Here is a 19,046-nt window from a genome sequence, read left to right as displayed (position 1 = left end):
TGGCCACAGACAGACATGTCCATGGAGGAATCCAGTGGGAACTTGTGTAGTAAAAAGGGTTTGGAAATCCTGGTTTCACAAGCTTTTCTCCAGAGCTAGATTCAAGGGATTTCTGCTACAAAAAGCACTGCAGAAGCTCTTCCTTCTGTACAGTGAGGAGGAATGGCCTGGAGTGGGGCTTGACTGAGCTCTGATCTGGTGCCCTTGGACACATCCTCTGCCTCAGTGTCCCCTTGTGTAGAACAGAAGGGTTAGTGCTGATGGTCTTTTGTACAGCCTGTTTGAGATCTACTGGTGAAGGTGGTGTGTGGTGTGTTCCTGGCAGAATCAGTGTGATCTGAAGTCAAAGGGAGCTACACACAGAAGCTAAAATCAGGTTTATGAGCTAAATCCTGTTTTAAGAATACCCCAAGACTGAATTTAGTTCTGATTTCAGCCTGTGTGCTGTCAGTGGGGCTCTGTGCCGAGGAGCTAGTGCTCCCAAACATGGTAGGGTGAGTGACTGGATGCCAATACCAAGGAACTCCTGCTGTCCCATCAGCCCTGTTTCTGCGGTGCTGGTGTGAGGTCTGTCCATTCCTGCCTCCCTGCAGCCTCCTTGTGCTGAGGAGTGGAGTGAGGACCAACAAGCCACTCGCCCTTCCAGCATTACCAACTGTCATGCACACGAGGCTGTTTCTGTGTTCTTGACAACTGCCGGTTTACCTCGGCAACACTTCCATGCAGAGTGAGTGTTTTTTTCCACTTTATTTTTGCTGCACAGGGGAGCAGGGCAGGACTCCTGCCTTCTGCGGGCGCGAACCAACAGGGTACAATTGGAGCATTTCCATAGCGGTAGTGAAAACTTCTCAAGTTCTCCTTTCTGCTGGTTTTTGGGTGCTGAGATTGTAGATCTTTCCCCTGCTCGAGTCGAACGGTGGGTGCAGTGAAAACTGATCCAACCCTGCTTGTCGCTTATGAGTGTTATTAACAAATCTCCTTAAGTGACCGGTCCAACTCGGCACTGGCGGCAGGGGCGGTGAGGGGTGAGGTTGCCCGGGTCCCCTGCCCAGTGCAGGACAGCGCGGCCCGTCCCGTGCAGCCGCCGGTCCCCGCGGCGCGGCCCCGTCCGACGCGGCGTTGCGGACTGCAAGGCCCGGCATGCGGCGGGGCGGCGCGCAGGCGCGCTGGGCCGGCCTTGAGTGGCAAGTTGTTTGTTCCAGCGAGCACCAGCTGCTCGGCGCTCCGCTGCCTACTGCCCGGCTCCGCTCCGCACCCCGCCGGCCTCCCCACCACTACCCCGCTCCAACTTGGGCACCCCCTGCTCACTCACACCCGCCGCTGCCCGCCCCGGAGCCGGGAAGGGGAGAAGGAACCAGAGGGGGAAAAAAAGGCACCGACAATAACAGCCCCCCTCCCCCTCCCCATTCAAAAACACAAAATAAACCCCGGGGATAGATGAACTACAAATGAGAAAGAGGAAAAGATGGAACTGCACATCCTAGAGCACAGGCTCAGAGTGGCCAGCATAGCTAAGGAGAGCATCCAGTTGTTTACCTATGGATTAATCAAACTTGCTTTTCTGTCCTCTAAGACGAGGTAGGTGCTTGGGCTGGGGGCACGTTCCTTGTGAGGGAACAGGATGTTGGGGAGTACCTTCCTTGTGAGTGGGATAGGGGTTGGGGGACACCCTCATTGTCAGAAGGATGGGGGTTAGGGGGCACCCCCTTGAAGGGGATGTTAGGGGGAACTGTCCTTGTGAGGGAGGCAGGGGTTGGGGGGTACCCTCCTTTTGAGGGGGACAGGGGGGCACCCTCCTCGCAGGGAGACGGGGTGTTGGGGGGTGTATCCTCCCTTTTACCAGGGGGCTGGGTGCTGGGAGGGCATCCTCTTGTCCCTGTGAAGGGGCTGGGCTGGGGGGGTACCTTCCTTGCAAGGGGGCAGGGCAGCCTCCTTCTTGCAAGTGGGTGGGATGATGGGGTGGGGGGCGACCTCTTTCCTGAAATAAAGCAGGGTCCTGGAATGGAGGACACCCCTCCTTGGAAGGGGACAGAGGTCTGGGGTGACGGGCACCATTCTTGCAAGGGGGCAGGGTGTTGGGGTGGGGGGCACCCCCATCGCGAGAGGGTAGGATATGCTCATTCCTGCAAAGGGGCAGGGTGCTGGAGCGGGAGGAGCACAATCCCTGACAAGGGCCAGGGTGCTGGGGGGCGAGGACGCCCTCCTTGCAAGCAGTCGGGGTGCTGGGGGGCACTCTCCTGTCCAGAGGGCAGGGTTTGGGGTGAGAGGGGACACCTGGCTCTTCCCTACACCCCCATTATCCCAAGAGCGGGAGATGGTGCCGGGGGTGAGCGCTGGCGTTGGGGTCCCCCCGGCGAGGCTCCGTTGAGAACAGGTTGGGGGGGACTGGAGGGGTCCGGGGGGGCGGCGGGCGCGGGGCGCCGCGACAACAAAGACACCGGCAGCCCCGGGAGGGGGGGAGCCGCGGTGGTTTTTTCCTCTCGCTCTGTTTTTCTCCCGGTTGTTGTTCCTTACAGCACTCACCGAGAGAGCGAATCGTCCCCACGCGTGTTTGTTTTAAACGGCGCTTTTTCAGTGCTGCCAGATTGGAGGAGGATGAGGGGCAATGCCTGCCCTGAGCTTGGCTCTCTTTAAAAATCCTGGTATTGAGTAATATGTGATAGCTTTCGGGGGAAAAAAAGGGGGGGGGAACAGTGGAAGGCAGTGTGAGAATTTATATTGTTTTTAGGGAGAGGAAAAAAAAACCCTCTGGCTGAGGGTTACTGAGTGTCTGTAAGCTGCTTAGGCCTTTCGCTGCAAAACAACTTGAATTGCAATTGCATATTCCTGTGTCTTCACTCAGCTTGTTGACTTTGCTCTGCTGAGAAAGAGGAATGGGAATGTAAATAACCCAACTCAAACTCCTCATGGTTTTCCAGCCTTATAATTAGTATTTCAGCTTTCTCCCCAGACTCCTCGCAGATAGTGGTCTTGGGTGAAGGTGAGGAAACAATAAATAGATAATAAATTTGCTTTTTATTGCTTAAGTTGTCTTATTCCAAGCTGTAATTCAATCCCGTCTCTGCGATAATGCTCACGGATGAATGGACCTATTTGTGGTGTAATTTGATTACAGTCCCTTATCTTCAGTTAAACTTCATGCATTGAAATCTCACTCTGATTTGGGGCTCATCCCACTTGGCTCGCCCTGGGTTGCAGTGTAAAGTATATCAGCACCTTGTTTACTGCTTGCCTGGAATACCCACCGGGGCATTAAAGGCTTCTCAGTCTTAAATTTCTATTTTAAATTTGTTGTTTCGTTATAATTGCAAGAGGTTGCTGGTTTTTTTGGAGGGGTTGTTGCACCCTTTCCCGTGCTTAAAATGTCACTGTTAACGTCAACAGTGAAATCTTTAAATCTGTCACTCCTAATGCACAAGACTTAATGCATAAGACTGGATGTTGGTGGTTTGTTTTCTTTTATTTACTGATGTATTTTAAGCTCAGGGATGGTCCTGTTGCCTTTTTGTTTCCCACTACATTTCACATCTTCAGCACTGGAGAGCTGTGAAAGGGTGAAGACAGTAAGATAAGCCCTTTGGGGTGTGATACCTTGCCCTGCATTTGGATGCAGCACCTGACATTGTTCTGGTTCCTGAGATGTCTGTCCCTTTTCTTGCACAGTGAACATCAGTAATCTTCCCTCGGCTTTCAGGGAATCTCACTGGCTTGTTGGCATGGGAAGCTTCCATTTATTTCTCCTTTGTTTTGATGTTTTTGCAGGCAGTAGAGGTGCAGGGGAGGGAATGGGAAGCTTGTTTGTGTCATTCTTGAGACAAGCGGCAATGCTGAGCCGTTGCTTTCTCCTGTGCGCTTTTTACATGCCCTGAGGCAAACAAGGTCCCTGCCCCACAGACCTGCTCTGATGAACGCCATGTGTATGAGGAAGGTGGCGGTCTCTGGGAGATGGAACTCCCTAAATTTATGATCCTGCTGTTTCTTCTTCCTCTTCCTTTAAGAAGTGGATGTGCCCAGGAGACAACAACTTCTTGTATGGGTGCAAGGCAAATCTCCACTCCCAGCTATGCAGTCTGGAAACGGCCAGCGGAGGGGTGAAAGGGGAAGGTGACCTACACCCCTGCTAAGCTCTTCTGATGAGATAGCGAAGATGCCAGTTACTTACACCTCTTACATTTCTCCCAATGAGACCTTACACAGAGTTTTTACCTGTGCTGCAAGGCTGCCAGCAAGAAATAGTGATCTGTGGGACAGATGTCATCCAAAGAGGTGGCAATGACATCATCAACATCCTTGTGTTAGTCATGCAAGAAACTACAGTTTTTACATAGGCTTTTCCACGGAGCGATCTGAAGGGAGCAGTGGAACCTCCTTCATGTTCTCATGCACCAGGGAGAAGAGCTGGAACAATTTTTTTTACGTCTTAAATGTTTTTCTTAATCCTCTTGGGAAGGAAAAGTAACAAATCTGCCTCTTGCCACTTTCAGCCTGCCCTTGTTTGTGATCTGAGTCTTCTAATTTAGCTTCTGTTCCAATAGCAGTGGGGTTCTTTTGAACAAAGAACAGTAATTTTGGAACTATTCTGATGGCCAGAAGCAAGAAAGCAGTTACTGAGGTGAAGAGGTGAGGCCAGTAGTGAATAAAACGGTGGGCTGACCTGAGCTGAAAGAAAACTATTAATCATAACTTTCAGTTAGGCATGAGGTATTTTATGAAAAGTTGCATTGCGACAGGTAGTCCATAAATAAATACTAGCAGTTAGACACTGAGCAATGTGCTCTTGATGCTCTGCTTGTGTAAGTGCAGAGCTATGGGTTTTACCTGAGCTCTGCCAGGCACCGAGTGGAGGGTCAGATCCGGGTGGTTTTCAGTTGCATGTTGGAGATCTGCATGTGTCTGATCTTTCTGCTGTTGCTGTCATTGTCATCCTGGTGTTCTGCTGATTGTGTTGTGTCTCTGTTTTGGCTTGGGAGTCCCTTGGTGCCAAGGATCATCACCTGTTCAGAAGGTGCACTGCATGTTGATGTATGTAAATACAACAGCTGTACCTGGTTTTACCATTGCATCCTCTTTCTTTTGTACATGCCTCTGTAAATGTTGGTTCTCTGGGGCAAAGAACTGTACTCATCTGTGAATGCTCACCTTCAGTTTCATGCTTGCTACAAAAAGAGCAGCTTCCCTCCCACCAGAGCTGATGTCTCTTCTTCCCTGGTCAGTTAAGCCATCTCAGGCTATTGGGTGACATGCCACAAGTGACCTGCTTGAGGACTTGATAGACATGTGAATGTGCTGCTACATTCTTGTCTTGGGTTTTTTAATGACATCTCCTTTTACGCATAGGAATGAAATCTGAATGGAGGGAAGGACAGTCTTGGGTATTGCTTACGCTGTACCACCAGTTCATGCAGTAGGGAGGAGGAAGGTGAGGCTGACCTTGTCTTTTGAGTGTATATAAAAATATATGGAGAGTTTAAGTCCTGGAGAATAACATGGGGCCAGGGCTCTTCCAAGCACTGTACCAGTATAATGTAATTAGCCTGATTTCTGTGTAGTGTTTTGATAGACCCTTGAACATATGGAGTCAGTGAGTTCACAAGTAGCCTTTCCTCTCTGTTCTGGTACTTAATATAAAGATTTGGTTGTAAACAGTGAAATAAAGTAGTTGAGGGAGAATGGTATTATTTAAATTCTCATGCTGTCAAGTTAAAACCAGGATGAAGTTGAGAGGTCAGTTTGTTCACAGGTCTTGGCAGCTAAAATATGTGTAGGTCATGGTCTATCATCGCAAATTTTAAAATCTCAGAGTTTTCTGGTACTCTTTTGCTTGAGGTGGTCATGATTTCAGCATGCTGGAGGGAAGGAACATGTTCTGCATTGGGATGAGCCCTTGGTCACAGAATTGTTTGAGGTAGGCATTTCAAAAGCATTTGTCAGTCTGGTTTCATTCCCAAGCTGCTCAGGTGGTCTTCTGGTGGTGCAGTTTGTGCGTGTTGGTGACTTGAAGCAGAACTGCTGGTCAGCAGAGTTGGCACCAAGTGCAAAAGACCGGCTGGGTGAGTGGGATGCTTCCCAGAGGAGCCAGCCAGGGTGGAAGAGCCAGGCTGGGCTCTGCTCCATGGTCAGTGCTGCTTGAATGCAGTCTTTGCCATGGAATCCTTGGAGGCAGGAGGTATTCTTAGAGTGGAGAGGTGCTTAAAAATATTAATTCTAATAAAAATGCAGCAAGAAGTAACCAGTGATAAACTATACAGAATATACTGGATTTTCTCTGGTGTTTAAACTGAAAATGAAACCGGGTTTGTTATATTTGCTCAATTTGTGGTGGTGTTTCTTGTAAGCCATCCATTTTGTTAGTAGTAATTGACACCTCTACTTCTGAGCAGTGTGTTGCTGCTATTAATGTGTTTCTCATCCCCTGATCACTTGTTTACTAGGTATCCTGAAATTTGAGATACTGTAATAAAAGGTCTAGTTTGGATTTCAGGGCCTAGTAGGACAAGCAAGTGCTTAAAATGTATCCATGCATCATTTGAGGACATTCAAGGGATCAGTAATCCATTTCGTTGGTATGAACTCAGGCAAAGAAATGTCATTTATAGGGAATAAAATGGAACATTGGATGGTTATCTGGCAAAGGCAAGCTACTTCTGTTGGTAAAACCTTTCATTTTCCCCGTGGCTTCTGCATCCTGCACATCTTAGGAAGACCACTGAGTAGTGGCTTTTGCAAGTTGTAAGACAGGGTTTATTAATCTAAACCAGGTTGCTTGTTTTTCCTTTCAGTGTGGCAAAGACTCCCAAATATCTTGAGTTTTGATTGGGGGGTTTTGGGGTGGTTTTTTTTGTTTGTTTTTTTTTCTTGGGGGTGTACGTGTGTGGGGATACCACAGGTTTGGGGACTTGTTTCTTAGCATGATTTGGTATATTTTTATACACACACACATATATATATATATATGTATGTGTGTGGCAGAAGGACTGAGTGCTGATGTCCAGACCCACCAGGAGACTGGAGTGGTGGAAGCCTCATGACTCAAGCTGCTTGCCTGCCCTTCCCCAGAGCACTTTGCCTTCGTATTTGCATCAGCATCTGCATGTATGGTGCTGAACTTGCTGGTGAATATTCAGGATGACTAAAAGCTATGAGAATCAGATAAATGGGGAGGAGAGAGACTAGAAGTCATTTGGGCTAACAAAGGACATAAGCTGTTTAATTGTGAATGTCACCACTTTGTGTTCAGGGCTGCTAGGTGTTTCAGCTGCTCCTGCACTGTGACCACTTCCTGCAGTGGTTTAATACATGAAACTTTGGAAAGAGCAGGTTTCCTTCCTGTTGGTCTGTTATTGTTTATCTACAAGTGTTGTTATTATTTCCCTTTCTTTTCTGCTTCTGGCACACAGGCTGACCAGTGGGGTCCCTGCCTTCTTTTGTCTTTCTTTGCCTGACAGTCCTGTCATGCCATCCTCAACCTACCATGTGGTCCCATCAGGCTAAAGCTGATGCCAAGTCAGAAGCTGACAGGAGTGCTTAGAAACTAAATGAGATTCAAAAGGTGGAACAGAAGTACTGGATCAAACCCACAGTGCAGTGCTGGGGAGCGCTGTGTGCTGGAGAAATGTTGGATGTTTGTTCATTTTTTTCTGTAAGATTTTTTTTTTTTCTTCTTCTTGCCTGAACTTGGCCATTTGCCTTTTAAATAAATAAATACCTGTCTGTAGTTTGTTGTGGGCTGGTTGTTTTTCTGTATTTCCCATTCTAAACTGTTTCCATCCAGAGGTGTTGCATCGATGTAAGGCATCATTTGATACAGTGCAACATCAGTGATGTGAAGGAAACAATCCTGGTGGCCACTGATGCTGAGCTGAGAAATAAAAATAGGAGAAAATATTTCTTTTTTGCCATGTAGCTCATGGAAGATGCCTTCAGCTCAGTACCTGTTTACTGCTTTCAGATGAAAGTCAGTATTTAAATTAAAAATGTAGCTTTTATTAGTTCCTAGATGGCTCCTCCTACAAGCTGCGTGCTCTTGTGCTTCCGCAGCAGAGCAGATGTATTGTAGGTCTGTTAAGGCCAAGTGTAACTGTTGCACGTTCGTCATCAAGAAGTAACAGGCGAGTTGTTCATTAACACAATAGTTTGAATCCACAGGCTACTTCTTCCACTGAGTTATAACTTAAACTAGGCTCCAGTTGAGGCTGGAACTATTTGACAATGCCTTGTTTGTGCTCTGTAAAAATGTAAATCTTTCAATTTAATTCTTCTCTCTTTTTTTTTTTTGATCTGTTGAGCACACTGCCTCATTTATCTAATATACAGCTCCTTAATCGTCTCGCATGTTTCAATGTTTTAATATTTGGACAAGGGCTACAATTTCTTTTTTCAGAGGAAACAGTGCAGATTTGTTCTTTTGTTTACTGCCAACTCCAGAGTAAACTCCAGCTCTGATCTGCTGATAGCCGAAGGCTGGTAAAAGAAGAATTATAGAACAGGAATGTGAGGAAATAACTCCATTCATTGCAGTTCAGAATCCATAGAGCACAGCCTGTAAGTTGCAGTTATCATTTCAAAGTGAAAAGATCCTTGAGCTCAGCTTGGTTTTGTGTAGCTAACTTAGAGGATATATTTGCTAAAGAGAGGAGACAACACACAAAACTGTTTTATCATGGCACAAAAGAAATAAAGGGTGCTGAAGCCTCTTTTGTGAGTATACAAACCCTTGTTCTTTTCAGAGGTACTGCACAAAGTTTCACTGTGCTGACCATGGAAATGGACATCTGTGGTCTGATATATATAAAACCAGTTTATGCTGGTTGATAAAGTTTGATTTTCACATCCAAAGAAGAGCTGTGAATGCCTGAACTTCCTCACCAACCAGAACCAACTTTCTTACTTTGCTCCTGTTAAATGTGCTTTACTAGAATGAAAATAAAAAGCCTATTTGTGAACTTCAGCCTGCTCTAGAAGGCTCACAGCAGTAATGCTGAGGTACCAGAGTTGCTGTTCTGCACAAGGCTGGCACATTGGAAAGAGTAGTGGCAAGTTTGCTTGGTGGCAGCAAGCCATTTGTTAATCTTTTGGGGTTTCTGAGGCACCCTTTTGGGGGATGTCTCAGTAGGCAAAGGGATTTTTTCAGCCCTTTGCAGTCCGTGTAAGTTTTGTTAACACAATGGAGTAGATGTTTTTAAGATACTTGTGCTACTTACTGGCCAGTAGTTGTAGCAAGATGTAGGCTGGTACTGTTGATAGGCTCTCTCCCATCCAAATTGTTTCACTACACACAGCTTATAAAGTAGGAAGCCAACTCTCTTGTAAGTGTGATTGTGTGTTTCATAAAGATGTTACTGTAATGGAAAAGTTAATTTTCTTGAATAGCAAAGCTTTAGTGTTCTTGTTATAGAGGATACTAGAGATGTTATAAAGTGTTGTAAGCTGCACCACTCAAGTTGAGAGTAAAACACAACCTTTAAGTCTTATGTATTCAAATAGGTGAACTAAAATTGATACTGGGGGTATTTTTAAAGCTGGGAGGGGATAATTTACAAGTTTTGACACGGATAGAACAGTTAAAACGTAGGTGTGACTCTCCCTGTCTTTCTGTTAGGGCTTCTTAGAAATGTTACATGTCAGAGGATCTGGGTAATGATATGCACTGGGTTTAGTGATACCTGAATATTTATCCTAGTTCTGTGGTTAAAAGATCAGGATTCAACCTTTTATTATGCTACACATGTATCCTGTTTTACAGGGTGAGTTGGTTGAAGCTGACAAGTCGAGAGACCTTGATTGAAATGGCCCATGTTAATCTTGTTTAACATTTGTAGCTTTTATTTCTTTTCCTAAAGAAAGATTGACTCTTTCGATAACCTCTAAGGCACTAACTTGCAAATAAATGTAGTCATGGCAAAAAGGAATAAAGGTTGTTTTTAATAGCGAGAAGGATATACTCTGTATGCATCTAAGCAACTGTATACATTTACATAGATTTACGTAGTCTTTTTTTGAAAATGATGGATGACGTTACACGATTAATCTTTCAATTGGCATCTTTTTCAAGCTGCTTTCGGGTGGAAATTTGAGTTAGGTTGTAACATGGAAAACAAACATTTTCAGTTGCTGGTTTTAAACTAATAAACAATTTTAAATGTGCCAAGTATTTAGGGGAAAAAAATAATCTCAGCCTGTTTTGTGTTTCTAACTAAGCAGTGCAATGTGACCTGTACTAAGCAAATGAAGCTGATGGTGACTTCAGACTGTGCTTGTCAGGGCATCGGAGCGAGTAGATCTCAGCCTCCCACACCTACTGCTTGTTTGCAGACTGGAAGAAACACAACAAGTTTACTTGCTTTTTCAGTTCCTAATTTGTTTCTCAACCTGGGATGAATCATTCTGAGCTAAACCGAGTCACTTGAAATATTCTCCCTTCTTGGGGAAGATGCTGTTGCTGTCAAAATCTGGCTTGTTGCATCAATGGACTGATTCCAATTGCTTTGTCACCAATTTCTCCTCAATTGACTTGTTTAATTTGCTTTGGAGTTTATGTAGGGAACATACTTAGATAAGTGTTGTTTAAATTAGCTTATTTACACCTAAGATACCATCACTGTCAAAATGATGTCAGATATCTTTAAATCCTACTAGCTAATGTCAAAATGGTGCTTTTAATTGTTTTCATGTTCGATTTGCTTGGTTGCAGAAAAGAAGTGTTAGAATTAACCTGTCTCATACGGCTGTGGGGATAAATTTAGGATGGTTTATGGTATACTGAGATGATGTGCGTTGAGCTGCATGTTATTACCCATTTAGGCATTTCATAAGCCAAGCAGAGTTTTAACGTGCGTGGCTTGTTTGCATCTGTGCTGTGGCCTTGTTCTCTCCTGAGCTTACTGCAGGTTTTGGACTACTTAGTGTATGGATTTCTGCACTGAGTGGTGGTACTGTGTATTTTGCAGTATTTCCCTTTTACCAAGGGACACAAACTGAGATAGGTGACTTGTTTTGCTAAGAGGACTTTTTTCAGTCAAAACTCGGCAGTGTAGCAAGTCCATAGCAATTTCTTTGCAAATGATACCAATACGTTACTCTAGAAGATGAAATAGGCTTGAGTTACCAGCATTGCAGGCAAGGTAGTGGTGGTTACAAATATACAAACCAACTGGATTCCTAAAGAACAGAGCATTGCTTTTTGACATAGATGATTATTTTTTCTTTAAATGATTGCTTTCTGTCCAGTATTTCTGGCTTACAGGTATAACAGTACTCTGGTGACTGCCAGAAATCACGTTGCTAGACCTAGTATAGTTTTGGCTAAGCACAGAGGAGGTTTCTAAGAATACAGCTTGACCAAAACAGGCTCTATGGTCTTCTGGAGGGGAGCTATCGACGTAAAGAAGATGAGCATGGATATATCATTACACCATGGGAGCTTCATTCAGTGCTTTGACAGTTAATGCCCTGATGGAGCCTTAACCTTTTGGTGTTTTCAGGCTTAGCCTGGTATCAAGTTATCTTCACAACTTAGAAAATAGCAAATCTTGACAGAATAGTTGAGATTGAAGGATCTCCGAAGATCATCTGGCCATCCTCAAGCCCAAGGCAGAGCCAAGGAGAGCAGGTTGCTCAGGATTTTGTCCGTTTGGATCTTGTACTTTAATGTGTTAACATGTTGTTGACCTTGTTGACATTGTAATGCTTTGCTCCATTGGGTGTTACTTTCCGCATACCATTATAATGTGTGATCTAATGTCTCATTTAGACAGGACTTAGTGTTTTTTTTAACTTAAGAGTAAGATTGTACAACCTTTTAGTCTTGGAGAGAACTGTTGGTATGGAGGAAAAACTGTCTAATGCAGTAATTTAGTGGTCCTTTGTTTCTTCTTGTGAGCATTTCGTGTAGAACTGCTTATTAGTTGTAAACTGTGAAGAACTAGCAGAAGTTAGAGGAGCATCAAGGCTGCTCTAAATTAAACTTGAAGCCAGAAAATTCCATAGCTGGGTAAGAGCAAACTTTGCCTTGGGAAAAGGCATGTACTCACTTCTGTACCATTGCAGACAGCTGAATGACTATTTGTAACGCTGGTAAATGGATGTACAAGACTAATGAAGCTACTTCCAGCCAAGAACAGGAGTTTTATTTGTGTCCTTGATGTATGTAGGGGAAAATATTGAGTGGCCTGAAGTCCAAATGATACTTAATGTACAGTGTTGTGGTAGATGCCCTGCGGTAAAAGTTGTATTGTACAGTTTCTGAAATTCTACTGTAACAGTGGTCATGCGATGAAACCATTCTGTATGAGTGTTTTCTCTGTAGTCCTCATACTGGTATCAGGTTCCTCCAAGGCCCTGCATTTCTGAGTGGTTCTCATAATTCCTGTCTGTACAGTCATTTTGTAGACTTTACACCTCATCACATCACCCACTGCAGTGCTGTAACTGGGGGCTGCTGAGGCTTCACCCCAGGACAAGCGCTCTGTGTTTGTGTGCAGGGAAAGCCTTGTCTGTGGAAGGATGGAAGTCTCCAAGGGAAGGGTTTGAGCTGGGTCACGGAGCTATCCCCTTATAGCTCTTGTTCTGTGACAAGCCAGAAATACTTTCAGTTTGCACAGGAGTGTGAAATCAGCCTGGAATGACTGATGTAAAAGGACTTTGTGTGTTCTGTACCCATTTGAATAGCTTTGTTCATTCCGCTGGTGGTTGAATTGTAATCTTAGGCAATGATTTAAATATGAAGTAGTCTCAAAACAATATGATTATCTATTAGCTTTCAATGATGTTGGAAAGCAGTGTATTTTGAATGGATATCTCATTGAGAAGGTGATAATGACCTAGGAAAAAAAGTCAGAAACAATAAATAGTATGTGTAAAATGCTGCTTGTAAAGATTTGTGTCCTTTTGAGATGTACATGAGCATAGGCTTTAAATTCATTTTCTTCTGTGTTTATAGTATATCACTGGGGCTTTAAACTGATAAATCCTTGGCAGTTAAAGCATGCTTGATAGCCTTCCATAGCATGTTACTGTTGTTTATCTCCTTTGGAGTTTTCTACTGACCAGAACATAACCATGCACTTTTCTTATGGATTTGTAGGTGGCTACAGTACTTAGAACAGTTAATGCTCTATCCTGAGGTGCAGTCTGCGTTGGCTGGATAACTGAGGGTGTAGTTGGAGGATCATAGCAGAGCAGTTGATGAAGTGCCTGGCCCTGAGTCAACAGTTCCACCCCCAGTGCTATGGAAGTTGCTGTTAATTTGCTGAATGCAATCCAAATTTGGGGAGGGTGGGAAAAACAAAACCAAAGAAAATTTCCCCACCTTTGAAGCCACATCATTTTGGGTATGTATATGGCACACGCTCGCAGGCAATTGCAGTAGTGCAGCTACGGGATGGTTAGCATCAAAGTTGGAGTAGATGTGATTGACTTCTTAACCTTTACTGCCCAAGAGAATGGTCAGATGATGAGATTTTGTTGTAGGGGCGTAGAAGTAGCTCATTTGTAAAGGTATGAGGTTTGCAAATAGCAGTGGTATTCACCTTTTTGCAAAACCATAGGGAAGGCTTATCCTGTATGTATTATCATACAGTCATAGAATGTTTTGTGTTGGAAGGGACCTTAAAGCTCATTCATTTCCAGCTCCCTGCCACAGGCAGGGACACCTTCCACTAGAGCAGGTTGCTCCAAGCCCCATCCAACCTGCCCTTGAATGCTGCCAGAGATGGGGCAGCCACAGCTTCTCTGGGCACCCTGTGCCAATGCCTCACCACCCTCTCAGGGAAGAAATTCTGCCTAAGATCTCATCCTAGTCTCCCTTCTGTCAGGTTAAAGCCATTCACTACATTATGTTACTAGTATCATGTGTTGAATGTTACATTTGCTCATTTTGTGTTTTAACTCAAACAGTAACGGGTTTTCTCTTGAGGTTGAAGAAACTCAGTGACAGGAATAGAACAGTTCCTGGATTCAGCATAGAGTGGTACTTTTTCCTTGGCTTGTTTAAATCTATTACTGATGATATGTTCCTTGCAGGATCATCGCAGAGTAAAAGACAATGAAAGGATTTCATGGTGCTCCTTAAATGAGTCTTACATAAATTTAAAATTAATTAGGACTTACCTCTTCAGCACTTGTCTAATGTTCTCAGTGTCAGGTTTTCTTCCCACTTAATGTTCACTTCATATCAAATCTAAGGTGAGGTATATGATAATATTCTTGGAATTGCCTAAGTCCCATTTAAAAATAACCCAACACCTTAAGGACTTGGCACCCCAGGGCTTATTGGAAGCCAGTGGGGCTTACACACAGTAATATCTGTTGCTGTTGGAGGGGAAGACACTGAGGGGTTTCAGAAATGTTATCTCCTGGTCAGACTAGTTGACAAGATGCTTGTGTTAGCCACTGGGAATCCTTGTCACCCAGCTGCTGCCTGGTTTGTTAGCGGAGGTGTGCTTGGCCATCTCTGCTTATACCTTGAGAGAGAAATGTGAGTTGAATGATGTCCATTTGAGCTTCCAGTAATAACAGCAGCCTTCCTGACAGTCATAAAGAAGGCAGCCAGGAATGTACTTGTATGTATATGGGGCTTTTTAATACATAGAAATAAACACATATGTGTGTATAATATATATATAGGTATAGATGTGTCATTCCAAAGTCAGAGCACTCTTGAAATGCAGATTGTCTCAGCTAGAAATGAGAGGTAGCTGCTGCTGACAAGCAGAGCTCCATGGTTTTAGGGGCTCTAATAGCTGTGCTTCAGGACAGACAATGTCTCTCTTCCCAGTACCCTTCAGACGACAGCTGCCACAAGGAAGGCTGAATATGAAGAATACATTTTCCTGCGGCTGTATGCTGGGTCCTGGGAAGACTCTGGAGCTGAGAACAATAGCAGAATATGGAGCTGCCAGCAGGCAGCCTGAGTGGACAAGTATAATCATGCGCTGCTCAGCTTTCAAGGAAATTACAGTTAGTGCACTGACTTGTTCATAATAGTGATGCATTGTTTAGCTTAATAACTTATCAGCTCTCCAGGAACCAGCTAGTGATCACTGTCATCATACACTGCCAATCATTCTGTTCTCAAATTGTCACAAGATGAACTAAGGGCCCGTCACATCACCTATTAAACTGGCAAGCTGAGTGCACTATAATTTGATTTTAAGCTAGAAGGAACAATATTGCCCACTTTCTTTGTTCTCTTATTTTGTCATCATTATCATATGCAGTTGTGCGTGTGATTTTCTTAGATGTCAGGTGGAAAGGGCATTGTCAAATTGTGTTGGGATTTTTTTTACTTCTTAAAAGTTTTTGTTAAATCACTGTTATTTGTGGTAACATCTTGGAGATGTTACCATCTGAATCTGAAACCTGGTTTTCAAGGAACATTTGTTTTTCATAAAGTATTTGGGGCAGAAGGGGCGGTTCCTTGTAGTATGTTGGCTCCTGTCAGTCACTAGTAAATGTACCCTGGCAGTGGCCCTCCGTAGCCACAAAAAGTGATTATTCCTCTTAAACAAATGTGGAATTTAGGCACGGGAAGATGGAGTGGTTTACCCACAGGCATGCAGGGAGCTGTGGAAGAACAAGGAGGAGAAGCAATCTGGGGTGAGTCCTGATCCTGTATATCCTTGCTGAATGCATGCTGGCTTCCTGTCAGAGGGTTATTTGTGAGCTCTGAGCTGCTGGCACTGAAGGAGCCTTGGAGCATTTCTTCTCAAGGAAAGTGGCCACTGATACACAAATAAATTTTACTAGATAATATATCTGAATCTTTAAGAGGTAACGTTTTAAACCCTTCTGGCTCCAGCTCTTACTTCTGCTGCTGCTTAATTTTTCCTTACTAGCTGGAGAACCCAGGGATCTTATTTTGCACTTTCTGGGTGCCTGATTTTGTGGCAGTGGATGGAAAGCTAAAGCTTTCTACCTCAGACCAATCCACACAGCAGGAAACCTAGCTTTAAGCTAAGTAGCTTGGATAAATCTGTCTGGTGCTATAACCAGTAAAACACAGAAGTTGGCGTGGACTATGTGACCAAGTGTTTACTCTGGTTTTAGATGGATTATTTTTTTGTAGTCTATACTGGTCTGTGCAGCTACATATATGAGAGCCCTTTCTTCATGCCCTGACAGCAGCAATGGTCAGATGCCAAATAAAACCCATTCTCGTGGAGTACTGCAAAACAAGTTTATTTGCTAACCTTTAGATAAAAGATCCTGGAATAGTGCAAAGTCCCAAAGCTGTGGAGACACCTTTTCATGGTCAGTAGTGCACAGATATACAAGTCATGGCGGGGGTAGGGGGGTGGGTGTGTGTGGGGGGGTGATTTCCAGCCTGTTCCATATTTTGATGAATCTGTTAAAAGGGGAGGGGGAAACAGATGAATGTGCCTAACTTGAACAAGCCTCCTTGCTGTTGTGAGAAGTGCAGGCAGCTGCAGGGTGCTATCTACTCATCTCAGGAATTGTGTGAACAGTGGGGTGGGCTGTTTTTATTAGACCAGAACAAGTACACCAGGATTTAAATAAAACCCTGAATATTTCCATGTATTTTTCAGCTATCTGAGGTGTTGCTTTGGTTTCATCTCTCCTGTGTCTGTCTTGAGAAAGACAATTGTATCTCTCCATCGGTGGTGACTGGAATTAAAATAGGAAGGAGCCTTCTGCTGCAAGATTTATTAACCTGGCACATCTCCCTTGTCTCATGAAGTGTCATCTTCTGTTATGTTTTGAGAAGATGCTGCTTGACTGTGGTATCTCTGAACGGCATCAGAAAACATTTGACAGTTCCTATTCTTGTCAATTATGGCAGTGTTCTAGCTCAAATTATATAGGACTTTGTGTAGAGTATTGAAAAAATTCAGGTCCAGCCTCTGCTAATAAACAGAAAAGATCAGGTTGTGAAATCATGGTTTGTCCAGAGACTTAGCGTTGTGTAAGCTTCAAATACATCACCTATTTCTGGCAGCAAGAAGTGAGAAAAATGCTGAGTAAGTGAGAAAAATGTGGAGTAAGTATGTTTTGTCCCCAAGATCAAGTTTCAGAATGAAGAAATAGCTGAAGGTTACAGGTGTGGCTTTGTCTTCTCCATAGAAATGGTTCCCACTTCTCCAGGAGTTTGCTTTCTTCCTTTGAAAACCATTGTTCAGGTAGTTTCCTTCTGGGAATAAGCCCCGTTTTTATGGGCTTCAGTTGTTGTAGGGTAACAAATTGCGTTCAGCCCAAACTCCAGGCCTGTACCAGTTCACTGTATTTTTGAATTGTACTAAGTTGAAAAGCCAGGTAAAAAAAATTAATGGAATAGAATGAAATCAAAAAGCCTGAAACCTTGGATAAAATAATGCCAATGTGTACTTTGATACAGCCTAACCACTGTGTAATGATTTACCTTTCTGTTTGTAGTGAGATACAGCTGACTTGGTAGTTATGCTTCACCAGAGTTTTTTCTTGCAAGAAGTGTTTCTTTCTTTACCATGACTACAGATACAATCGTGGAAATAGCAATAGTCAAGGCAGTGCTTTTGTTACAAATCTGCTTGGGATGCCCTGATAACCCAGTTCTGTGCCTGGCAAAGTCAACAAGTTTCTCTGCATTGTTGTCAATGAGTTAAAGCCCAGGCTGAAAAATGCATGTGAGAGGGAATGTTCCTTCAAAATCCTGTTCATGCAAGTCAGTCATGAGTATGCTTGAGGTTTATGGGAAAACAACCCTCTTTGCTGGATGTAGCATGCTTTATGATCCTTGGATTAACTCATGGAATATTAAAGCTAGCTCTTGATTATGTCTGGGTGAATTGTGTAAATGGTGAAGTTCCTGAGCTTAGGGGACAAAACATCCTGTCTGGGTTAGATGAGCAGACTGAAAGCAGCATGGCATTTTGTTGTTGATTTCCCAGCTTGGGAAACTCAGCAGGTGACAGGATTGCTGCTGTTTTTTTCCCTGACATCCCATTCCAGACTCATTTGTATGATTTTTGCTACTTAAAGTTTTATTTTGCCAAGGCTTCCCATCCTTTTGTTCTCCTGGATAACTGATGTTTACAGTGCTCCCATCCTGTTGCTAAGAAGCTCCACCAGGGTTTGAAGCCATTGTGTATTGTGGTGAGCGTGAAGATGTTAATATTCTGTGTGATGGTTGCCTAAGCCTTACTCTTTTACCTCTTTCCCTTCTGCCTTTGAGGCTGTGAGATTCTGTTCAGTGCTAAGTTTGTTGAAGAAAGAAATCCATGGTGGCTCTGCGCCATCGTTTCAAAGAACGGCTGTTCACCAGGCTCCTGATGGAGAGATTTAAGAAGAAATTGTTTTGCTCCTTGGGCACAACAGTGCTGGTTAAGAGAGTAACTGGCACAGGGACTACCTTTGCCTGGGAGCCTAGCCAGATAGAAGATTTTTATGGGTCTGCACCCTCAGTTGTCTCGTTCATAGATGTGTCGTTCTGTTTACAGCTGTCAGCGCTGCTCTGGAGCAAGCTGTGATGCCTCAGAACATCTCTGGACCTGCTAGGCAGTCCATGCTGGGAGAATGCAGGGAAGAAAGGGTTTTAGACTTGAACAGAGGTCTAGGAAAAGCTGCATCTAAATTTTGGGGGGGGGGGGGGTTGTGTTGACCTTTTTTTTTAAAATAGAGGGGAACATTTTCTCTACAGATGTATTGTGTAAGCTTGGGTGAAGAGGCTCATCCCTTGGGTACACAGTAGTGTGGACCTCTTGTTTAGTGGAGAGAGGTGGAGTGGTCTTTTTTGTTTTAAACTTTTGTTTAGAGCAGGAAAGTTTCCCGGTGCTCAGCTAATTGCAGTAAACCCATATGAGCACTTCACCAAATCTTTGTCTTTATAATTCTGGACCCTTGTTTTTGTCCTTTTTTTTTCTTTTTCTTTTTTTTTTCCAGGTACCTTGTATGGTTGTATTGCAGCTGGCAGTGATAACAGGCTCATTTCATTCAGGGCATTACTCCTATTCAAGGAAGAAGTTAACAGGAGCGTGGCTCAATATTGAGTGGGTTTTAGTAGACAAGGAGCAAGCTAATCCTGTGTAGCAGGAGGAATCTTTATTCAATCGAAA

The 19,046-nt window shown here is 43.9% G+C and overlaps 1 protein-coding gene across 3 annotated transcripts in view; it reads left to right on the top strand.

Moving 5' to 3' along the window:
* The window catches only part of CASTOR2 (cytosolic arginine sensor for mTORC1 subunit 2), a 160,093-nt gene that overhangs the window by 33,402 nt on the left and 107,645 nt on the right, over positions 1-19,046 (top strand). The window contains exon 1 of one of the 3 annotated variants that reach the window (XM_065695023.1): positions 1,182-1,578. The exons of the other annotated variants lie outside the window; for them this stretch is intronic. Coding sequence (XP_065551095.1) covers positions 1,466-1,578 — 113 coding nt within the window. The 5' untranslated portion in view covers positions 1,182-1,465. Of the gene's footprint in view, positions 1-1,181; positions 1,579-19,046 lie in introns of those variants that run through there. 3 annotated transcript variants of the gene reach the window in all.

Source organism: Lathamus discolor, chromosome 14 (assembly GCF_037157495.1).
Source record: "Lathamus discolor isolate bLatDis1 chromosome 14, bLatDis1.hap1, whole genome shotgun sequence".
In the NCBI taxonomy this organism is placed as follows: domain Eukaryota; kingdom Metazoa; phylum Chordata; class Aves; order Psittaciformes; family Psittacidae; genus Lathamus; species Lathamus discolor.
This window is presented reverse-complemented; position numbering and strand designations above follow the sequence as displayed.